Source organism: Mustela putorius, unplaced genomic scaffold (genome assembly GCF_011764305.1).
Source record: "Mustela putorius furo isolate JIRA1106 unplaced genomic scaffold, ASM1176430v1.1 tig00000129_pilon_pilon_pilon, whole genome shotgun sequence".
In the NCBI taxonomy this organism is placed as follows: Eukaryota; Metazoa; Chordata; class Mammalia; order Carnivora; family Mustelidae; genus Mustela; species Mustela putorius.
The window spans coordinates 31,450,059-31,460,796 of record NW_025421290.1 but is presented as its reverse complement, the minus strand read 5'-3'; the positions used below and the strand labels follow the sequence as shown (position 1 = coordinate 31,460,796).

The window sequence follows — 10,738 nt, the reverse complement described above, 5'->3', positions numbered from 1 at the left end:
CTTTCTCTGCTTTTGCTCATACTTTGCTGGATCTTGAACTCCTTTTGCAGCACAGATGCCATGAATTGCAATGCAATTGCCACATATGCAATGAAAACTCATAATCTAACTAAAATCTACTTCTCCCAGGGTTTTCCAGCTATTTCTTCCACCTTCTGTATTGCCAGTCCATTTTCCCTCTACTTTATTACTTCCATCAGCATTCAAAGATGCAATAATATTCCCTTTCTTCGTTTCCATGTCTTCTATCTGCTCTCTGAAATTACTCTGCTCTCCTTTAAAGAAGAGCTCCATGAATGGCTTATCTATACCAGCTCCTTCAATTGTTTCATCTGTCATTCCTGTCTTAGTTCACTCTGAACAAGTTTTTAAATCCTTACACCCACCTCAACCCCATCACTCAAAAGTACCATTGATTTCTATCCTATACAATCTCTCTATTCTTGGTTCATTTCTTACTAAGCCTCTCCACACTATTAGAAAAAGTTGAACAATCCCTAATCTGTAATGGAGAGTATTAACAATGGTTTGCTTACTTGTATAATTCTGGCTATTGCCATGGGATTGAGGATTCAGTGAAGTAGCACATAAAAATATATTTTAACTCCCTGACCCAGACTCTCTGCCCCTAGAATCGACTGGCAGCGCAGCCCCCCAACCTCGCACTGGTGTCGGATGCGAGAGCTTGTGCTCAAGTAAGAAATCAGTCATTGGAGACATTCAAGCAAAGGTTGGACAACTAATTTTCCGAACAAAAGGAAACTCATGCATCAGAAAAGGTGACTAATAAACATACCTTTAGAATATGGCTAAACAAATACCAGAATCTGATCAGATAAAACAGTTTAAGGAGTTTCTTGGAACCTACAATAAACTTACAGAAACCTGCTTTTTGGATTGCGTTAAAGACTTCACAACTAGAGAAGTGAAACCCGAAGAGACCACCTGTTCAGAACACTGCTTACAGAAATATTTAAAAATGACACAGAGAATATCCATGAGATTTCAGGAGTATCATATTCAGCAGAATGAAGCCCTGGCAGCCAAAGCAGGACTTCTTGGCCAACCACGATATAGAAGTCCTGATGGATGGACTTTTGATGAAAGACTGGCAGCAGCGGTTGCGATGGAAGTGAGGATTCATCTTGATAGAATCCCAGGAAAGCAGCAGCCACCCTATTAAACCATCAGTCATGACTTTGGCAAATAGAAACAACTGGAGAAACAAAATTGCTGTTTACCGAGAATAATTAAAATAGAAGGTCTTATTGTTCAATGAAAATAATAAGATGCAACATTTGTTGAGGCCTTAAGATTCAGCAGCTTGGTAATTTCATTAGAAAAATAAACCATTGTTTCTTCAATTATGACTTTTAATTCTAAAGCAAAATATGTGTTCAATCATGTATGAGATAGAAACAATTTTTTATTACTAAAAGTAAAATAAATGGAAATATCACTGAAAAAAATATATATATATTTAATTAACTACTAGGTACATATTAACTTATCCATAGAATTATACAAAATTCAATTTACTGAAAAAGAAATCTAGTTTACTGGATTATTTTAAAAACTAGCAAGCAGAGCCAAGGAACGATAGATGGCCATATCCATCATCCCTTAATCTTTATAAATTCTAATCTGTGGCGTGAGATTTTATTTACTCTATTTAAAAAGGAGACTTTGGGGTACCTGGGTTGCTCAGCCATTAAATGTCTGTCTTTGGCTCAGATTATGATCCCAGGGTTCTGGGATCGAGCCCCTCATCAGGCTTTCTGCCGAGCAGGAAACCTGCTTCTCCCTCTCCCGCTCCCCCTGCTCCTGTTCTTTCTCTTGCTCTCTCTCTCTCTCTTCTCTCTGTGTCAAATGAATAAACAGATAAACCTTTAAAAAATAAAAATAAAAAGGAGACTTAATTTTACGCAATCTATAATTTTTCTTTGCCTCACTCCTTTTCTGGAAATCAGTTCTATAGTGAAAATCATAGAAGAATATTTAGATGGAATTAGAGACCGTATAGCTCTTAGAAAAGTCTGTGTCAAGTGCATTGTTGCCATTTTTTTAAATTTTTTAATTTATTTTTATTTATTTATTTTTAAAGATTTTATTTATTTATTTGACAGAGAGAAATCACAAGTAGATGGAGAGGCAGGCAGAGAGAGAGAAAGAGGGAAGCAGGCTCCCTGCTGAGCAGAGAGCCCGATGCGGAACTTGATCCCAGGACCCTGAGATCATGACCTGAGCCGAAGACAGCGGCTTAACCCACTGAGCCACCCAGGTGCCCCCGTAGTTGCCATTTTTTGCTTAGGTCTCCCTTCCTGTACCAGTGACCCCCAACTCTAATCTTTAAATTCCTATACTTTAAAATAAGAATGTTCAAGTCAAGAGCAAACAGTTTGGGCTTCTCACTTTGTCGTTAAAGAATCAAATCTCAGGCGCCTGGGTGGCTCAGTGGGTTAAGCTGCTGCCTTCGGCTCAGGTCATGATCTCGGGGTCCTGGGATCGAGTCCCGCATCGGGCTCTCTGCTCAGCAGGGAGTCTGCTTCCCTCTCTCTCTCTCCTGCCTCTCCATCTACTTGTGATTTCTGTCAAATAAATAAATAAAATCTTTAAAAAAAAAAAAGAATCAAAGTCTCAAAGCAAACTATGAGTGAGCTGGAATTAGTATGACTCATGGATTGTTACTTGAACCTGCCCTTCCTCTGCCATCCCAGGCTGCCCACCTAAGTGCCTAGAGTTCTGAAAGTTTGGGGTGTGATAAGTGACTATGATAGTATATTGAATTAAAATAATTTTCAAAGTGGGGTGCCTGGGTGTCTCAGTGGGTTGGAGCCTCTGCATTTGGCTCGGGTCATGATCTCAGGGTCCTGGGATCAAGCCCCGCCTCAGGAATCTCTGCTCTGCAGGGAGCCTGCTTCCCCCTCTATCTCTGCCTGCCTTTCTGCCTGATTGTGATCTCTCTCTCTCTGTCAAATAAATAGATAAAATCTTTTAAAAAAATAATTTTCAAAGTGGATTCTGGACTAGACTCTTAAACCTATCTTAATATATTGCTTAAGTTGAAGCGATCAGCCTTTATACCAAATTCTTTCTAAGATCAAGTCTGTAAGTTTCAATGTTTTGGAATGAAAGGGCAGAGGTGGAAGAAAAGATTGCTTACGACCTCTTCCTTCACAAACACTTCTAAGTAGGACACTCTTAAGATTCATCTGTTTTCTACTTTGGAATAGATACAACTGAGATTGAGTGTGATATTTATGGTCTTTTTAGGTTGTGACTTGCCTACATGGGTCCCCTGTATTTGGTTACTTTCCTTATTGTCATTTGGAAAATTACTGAGTTAAGTCAGTTTCAAATTATTAATAGAAAAAAAAAAAAAACCTCTCTGACTGAGGTTTCAGTCCTGTTTGCCACTTGTTTCTTGCTCCTCTTTCTATCTGACTGATCCCTAAAGTTTTCTACAGAATCAGAGAACTATTGATCATTGACTAATTTGTTCCTAGAGGTAGAGGTAAGTTATCTATAAATCATCATAGATTTAATTGATTTTTTTTAATTTGGGAAAAAAATGGTGTTCAAACACAATTTTTTTTTTGTTTGAACATCTTTATTTTATCATAACTTTTGGCTTTTATTTGAAGATAATTGTAGATTCATATGCAGTTGTTAAAAAAAACATAGAGTCATTCCATTGTAATACTTAGTCTCCCTCCCCCAAAAACATCCTGCAAAACTAATACAATATTACCACACGGATATTGACATTAATAGAGTCAGTACAGAGCATTTCCAATAAAACAAGGATCCTTCATGGTGCTCTTGCAAAGACACACCCATTTCTTTTCAGTCTACCACCCCTTCCTTAATTAAAGGCATTTAAATAATTTGTTCTCTCTTTCTATGATTTTGTTATTTCAAGAAAGATACTTAAATGAAATCATACCACTATGTGTCATGTAAGAATTTTTGTCATTCAGCTTACTTTTCATAAAATGTTTTTCTGATCACATCATGGTAACCAGTACAGAGTTATCTCTGATGGACAATACTTTCTAAAACAAATGTATACAATATCTAGCCTTAGCCTAACAAATGGGGCTTTTCTGTCTCTTTTTTCTAAGAGGAACAGTCGTAACAATATTCTGTAAGAAAATTCCCATTCACAAAGATATTTCATTTTCCTTTCATTATTCTGCCAGTGGGATTTTTAGGAAACTGCCACCTTTGGACAACCACTGTTACTCTTGCTGTTGTTGCTTGTAAGGTCTGTCCAAGAGAAACAAAGCTGGACAAGTGTAAAAGGTGGTAAAGGCAGATTTTATTCCATGATAACTACTCCAGTTCAGAAGAGAATACAGAGACTACTGAGCTCAGCTTCGCCAAAACCAAGGACACAACTTTTTAAATGCTGGGATGTGCTAAAAAAAGGCACAAGATCACTGAGGGGGGTTGGGTCCATGTGAGTCAGTCAGTTGGGTGGGTTGCTAATTGGTGCTTATCCAAAGTAGAAGCCGACTTCTGTCTTTGTGATGAAGGTAGTTGTGTAAGTCAGAAAAGGTGCCCACTGAAGTTAGGCCCTTACTCTCCCACCAGAGCTATCTCCTGATTACTTATATTTGAAAGACATTACATCTAGGTCTTGGGAAGACAGGGCTGCATAGCAAGAGATTTACAGTTCAAAGGGGCAGAGAAGGGATTTATCAGGACAAGTTTTCTTTTTTCTTTTCTTCTCTCTCTCTTTTTTTTTTTTTTTAAGATTTTATTTATTTATTTGATGGACAGAGATCACAAATAGGGATAAAGGCAGGCAGGGAGAGAGAGAAGAGGAATCAGTCTCCCCGCCGAGCAAAGAGCCCGAGGCGGGGCTCCATCCCAGGACCCTGGGATCATGACCTGAGCCAAAGGCAGAGGCTTTAACCCACTGAGCCACCCAGGTGCCCCTCAGGGCAAGTTTTCTAAAGTAATTTGTCTAAGAGAGGGTTTGGGACCTATCCACCTATTACCACGTTTTGACTAGAACAGACAGTAAATCCACTTGGCAGCATTGAACTTTCTTGGGTAGGCATTTTTAGGGAGGTCTGGGGTCCTTCTAGGAACATGGCCTTATACTTCTAGAAGCCATGCTAGAAGTTTGGTTCAGTCTCTTGGTTCAGAAGTTTAGATGGAATCATTTTGTGCTGAAAGTTTTTGCAGTTCATAGGGCCTACTCTGGGTCAAGTGTAGGGTTTGTTAGAACATTGCATGTAATATGGCAAATCATCCCCCAAACCCTGAGACAGATTGCAATCTCTTTCAACATCTCAGATGATTTAGATTTGTAGAAAGAGCACATGATAATTAATTGGTAGGCCTAGGATTTGAAGCCGGTTTTATCTTTTACGGCACAATCTTACTGATGCTCTAAAATGTAAAATCTATAAACTTGGTATTTTTTTTTTTAGATTCTTAAAAAAATAGATTAGATTCTTAAAAAAATAGATTCTTAAGAAAATATTTTTAGTATGGTATTTTTCTAAATTTCAGCTACCTTTTTTTTTTTTTTTTTTTTTTTAACACCCTCATACCATCTCTCTTTTCAATTGAGTTAGATCTTTGGATAAAGCAAAATGAAGAGAAGATGATATCAGTGGGGTTTTTGTTTTTTTGTTCATTTTTAATTTTCTCTTTGCCCCTTAACTTTATTTTCCCTATGCATTCATAATTTTCACTTTTCTGTTAGGTTGGAAAGGTGGCATATAACAGAAGAAAGAGAAAAACAAGAATATAGTTTAATGGAAGCAGTGAAGTGCATTTTAACGATTAGTCAAAATTAGACAACATGCTGGGATTCACATTTTGAACTGGGCAATTTTTGTCAGGGGGGACTGTCTTCTGCACCACAAGATGCTAAAGAACATCTCGCTTACGCAAATGCCAGTAGCGACCTTCCCCACATGATAACCAAAAATATCTCCAGATATTGCCAAATGTCGCTTGGCAGGCAAAATAGTCCCAGATGTCACTCACTGGATGAAAGTTGGAAGGAAGGAAGGAGGTAAGGAAGGAACGGAGGAAGGAAGGGAGGAACAGGTGAAAAATATTCTACTTAAGCCTGGGTGGCTCAGTGGGTTAAAGCCTCTGCCTTCAGCTCAGGTCATGATCCCAGGGTCCTGGGATCGAGCCCCGCATCGGGCTTTCTGCTCTGCAGGGAGCCTGCTTCCTCCTCACTCTCTCTCTGCCTCTCTGCTTACTTGTGATCTGTCAAATAAATAAATAAAATCTTTAAAAAAAAATATTCTACTTAATTTGTGCCCCCAACTACTGCCCCATTTTGGTTAGTAACAACTTCTGAATTTCACTGTAGGGCTCATGGATCCTGCTCTGTTTCAAACTCTGGCTAATATTCTTACAAAGGAGATGGCCTGGTCTAGGCACCAGGTCTTTGAGTTCTTGCTCTGTTTGCTTCTTTGTCTCATACTCCAATTACATTTGACTCATTGTTTTACACTGAAACACCAGTATCTCTAGGGACAAAAATACAGTTCCGCCTCTCCAGCCTCCTTGACCTAAATCTTTACTTCACCCATGGAGGCTATGGAAGCTCTGCTTACCCACCTGCTGGGACACTCCCCACCTTCTTTGCTGCCAAACACTCTTGATGCTGTTCTCTGTGTTTCTGCCTAGGCCACGCGTTCTTACATGCCACTTAATAAATAAAGGCCTTCACAGATCTGCTTCAAAAATGTAAGTGTAAAAGCTAAAATCTAAAAAGTGCTAATCCTGGCAAAAGTGTGGGGACTGACAAAAACAAATAACGGAATTGATTTCCAGAGAGAAATGGGACAAATTAGCCTTGGTGAGGAGACCATACATTCTGCAGAACGTACTCCCAGACTATACAATGCCACAGCCGAGGAAGCTGAATTGAATAAAATTAAATTACATTTTTGGAAAGACTCCCCATTAGTTAATTTCTGTTTCAGTCACTTTTCTCTTTTCTTATATTTGCACAGGTTCTTTCTCTATCATTAATTGCTTTCCTGGTTTTATTAGGTGCATTATATATGCTGTCTGGCAGTGGGGATATGTTACGTAAGTCCCTGATGGGTTCTCATTTCCCTTGGTAAGGTTGCGTGTGCTACCTGATTAAACAGCAGCCAAATAGATCCCCCAGTTTCAGTGCACGAAGGGATTATGGGCAAACTAAAGACATCTTGATTTTTTTTGGCTGTTTTGGTTTTGAATGAGAAGGAGAGGATAAATCTCTTTTAATTCAGAATTCAAAGTAAGAAGAAAGCCGAGGAATTAAATCAACAACCTCGGAAATTAAATCAATAAATAAGCAAATCTTCCACATGCAGGCACTTTATTTTAAAGCTCCTTTTAATGTCTAACCACACTTACCTGGTCACCATTCTCTTGCTCAGCAAGCACTTCAGGAAAATTATGCCATTTACTGGGAACCACCTTCATGGCCCAGTCTCTCTTCATTTAAAGGGCAGACAAATAAGATATCATTTGTTTTGTACTTTTACCTGAAAAGTGCATGGAAATACTTAATAGCAATCCACATGTTTATTTCATTTTTTTACCAGAAGGTCTTGTTACATAACAAATTTAGAAAAGAATAGCTTCTAGATACTTAATTTACTTGAATTAAAGTATATTCCCAAAGGACTCACAGTGATTTGCAGCAATTATGTGTTTTGCAAATAAACATTTTAATACTTTAGAAATTCTGTCCCTCTACGAGTGAAAGGAACCAATTGCACATACTAGGAATCTAAAATTGGGAATGTATTTCTTTCTGAGCTTTTGTTGGTAGTTACATTAGCCGATTATGTACATGGCTTGTTTAGAAAAGGCCGTTGCTCTACTTCGTCTGATTAGAGAGCTTATCAGAACTTGTTCTTCCTAAAATAATTAGAAATCATTTAGTGATGTCACAAACTACTAGGTAACAGTCCATATGCATACGGCCTGATCTTACTGACTGGAATATGTAAACCTTTACCTAGTGTTTCTTTGGTTAACTTGGATTTGCAATTATTATCAGGTAGTACACCTGATGTCTGTTTGTTTTTGCATGTGTATTATTTATTAGGCTACCACCAGAGAGGCAAAACAATTTTAGGACAGGATTCCTGAATATGTTTGGAAGGAAAACAATAGTCCCACTACTGATCAAGAAGACAGAATGTAGTAGCAAAATGGAATTTGTTAAGGATCAGAACAAAAACGCACAATCATTTATTTGAGTAAAATCAGTGTGCTTTCAAGCAGAAGTGACAGAGTTGGGTTTTTGGGATAACTACAAAAGTGTTTCCTTATTTCAGAAACTAAATCATTGCTAATTAAAAAGCTCTTCAAAGCCAACAATGGCAAGTCAGCAGTGTATAAAGTGGAAGATGTAGCTGTGTCTCCATAACATGAAGAGAAGGAAAGACCCATGACCCAGATACAGGTTTAGGAGAGAAGAATCTCAATAATTTAGGATCACTGTCATTCATTGTAACAATATCTGAATTCCTTTTTTTTTTTTTTTTTAAGATTTTATTTATTTATTTGTCAGAGAGAGAGAGAGAGATCACAAGCAGGGAGAGCAGCAGGCAGAGAGAGAAGCAGACTCTCAGCTGAGCAGGGATCCCAATGTGGGGCTCAATCCCAGGACCCTGGGATCATGACCTGAGCCGAAGACAGACATTTAACTGACTAAGCCACCCAGGCGTCCCAGTATGTAAACTCCTAACAGTGCAATACATTGAACAAGCCAATATATGGGATGCAATCATCAAGCAATTTTTTAAAAATGATTTTATTTACTTAGAGAGAGAGCACAAGCAGGGGAAATACTAGGCAAAAGGAGAGAGAAGCAGACTCCCTAAAGAGCAGGGAGCCTGCCTTCAGTTGAAGGCAGCTGCTTAATTGACTGAGCCACCCAGGTGCCCCATCAAGTAATTTTTAAAATTTCTCTCTCTCTTTTTTTTTTTTTTCCAAAAAAATCAGGAACAACAAATCTTCCTTAGTAGAGATTAAGATGAATAAAGTACAATATGTTTATGCAATAGAATACTATATGCCATTTTTAGAATGGAGTAGATAAACATATTTGGACTTTGAAAGATATCTAGATATATCATTACATTAAAAAAAACAAATTACAGAAGAGAATGTATAGTATAAGCCACTTGGTAAAAATATCAAGTGATGGGTATACAGATAATATGCATTATATGATGTATTATATAATATATAAATATACTAGTATCATATATAATTTATAATGTATATGTAACAGATTATATTATTATATATAATGTATGTATAACAGATATTAACTTTTCGCTATAGTTATCTTTGTAGCTATTATAAATTGGAATTATAGGAAATGTTAATTTTTCCCTTATTTATTTCTGTATGTGAATTGTTCATCGTAAGAATGCTGATTTATAATATAGCATAATACACATACAACTTATAATACAAAGTACATAAAATTTCCACAGAAAAAATAGACTAGGAAGTAATATACTAACATGATTACAATTATTATTTCTAGTTGATGAAATCATGGAAGATTTTTAATGTTTTTTAAAATTTATTTATTTTAGAGGGAAGGGGAGAGAGAGAGAGAAAGGGGGTTGGGAAAGTAGAAGAGAGAAAGAATCCCAAGCAGACTCCGTCTACACTGAGTTTGGAGACGGACTTGGGCCACATCTCACACCTGAGACGAAACTAAGAGTCTGAAGCTTAAAAAAATTACTTATGTTCTAACAGATCTTATTCTATGTGTATATGCCATACTTTTAAAAATATTCAATTTATTTAAACTAAATCAAAAGCAAAAACAGGGGCACCTGGGTGGCTCAGTCGGTGAAGTATCGGACTCTTGATTTCAGCTCAGGTCATGATCTCAGGGTCATGGGGTTGAGCCCCACATCTGGCTCCATGCTCAGCAGTGAGTCTGCTTGAAGATTCTCTCCCCCTGCCTCTCCTAAATAGCATTCTTTTAAAAAATCCAAATGTACACATTAGGCAATAAAATAAAGAAGCATGAAATGCTGACCAAATTTCAGTGTTATTTCTGAAATTTGGTCAGCATTTAAATCTAAGATGGTAGACACAGCTTAGTAGTATATACAGACCAGATATAAGCAGACATACACTGGATTAGGCAGCGTGGCCACAGGTAAAGCTCGCCACAGTTGGACTTAAGACATGAAGGAACAAAGGAGAACTCCTGAACCTAACAGAAATAGCTTGTTTCTAAAAGGAGTAAGGGAATTTCTGTGCCAAATTTTGTTTTTCCAAATCTACTCTTCCCCATGTTAATGATCAGATAAGTGACTGTACCTTCCCTGAACAAGCATAAGTAGGGGGGAAAAGTCCAGGAATGTTACACTATTGAGCTTTGTTGGTATGGACAGAACTATTAGGAATGGAGAATAGACATTCGCCCACAACACTCTACACATTTTTATATATATTTGCTTGTCTTGCATTTTTATTTGAATAGAGACCTTAAAGAGAAGGTGTGGAATAGCTTTGGATGTAATACAGAACTAGCTTGGCAGTGATCTTCATCGGTAAGAGGTTCTTCAATTCATTCCATCATAAGTAGAGGTATGGCTGAGTGAAGGACAGGGTAAGGTTTCATATAATTTACTAGTTGTTGGGACATAGACAAGTTCCCCAAACTTGTTGAGCGTTTCCTTCAATTATGAAATAACAATAAGACCAAAAACTCACTGAGTTG

At 37.6% G+C, this 10,738-nt stretch overlaps 1 protein-coding gene across 1 annotated transcript; it reads left to right on the top strand.

Annotated features, from left to right (window-relative positions):
• Positions 1 to 614: 614 nt before the first annotated feature.
• LOC101681648 (mitochondrial import inner membrane translocase subunit Tim9-like) lies at positions 615 to 1,213 on the top strand. Its single transcript, XM_045074630.1, has 2 exons — positions 615 to 695; positions 780 to 1,213. The coding sequence occupies exon 2, from the start codon at positions 806 to 808 to the stop codon at positions 1,181 to 1,183; it is 378 nt and encodes a 125-aa protein (XP_044930565.1). The 5' UTR covers positions 615 to 695; positions 780 to 805; the 3' UTR covers positions 1,184 to 1,213.
• The last annotated feature ends 9,525 nt before the right edge of the window (positions 1,214 to 10,738 follow it).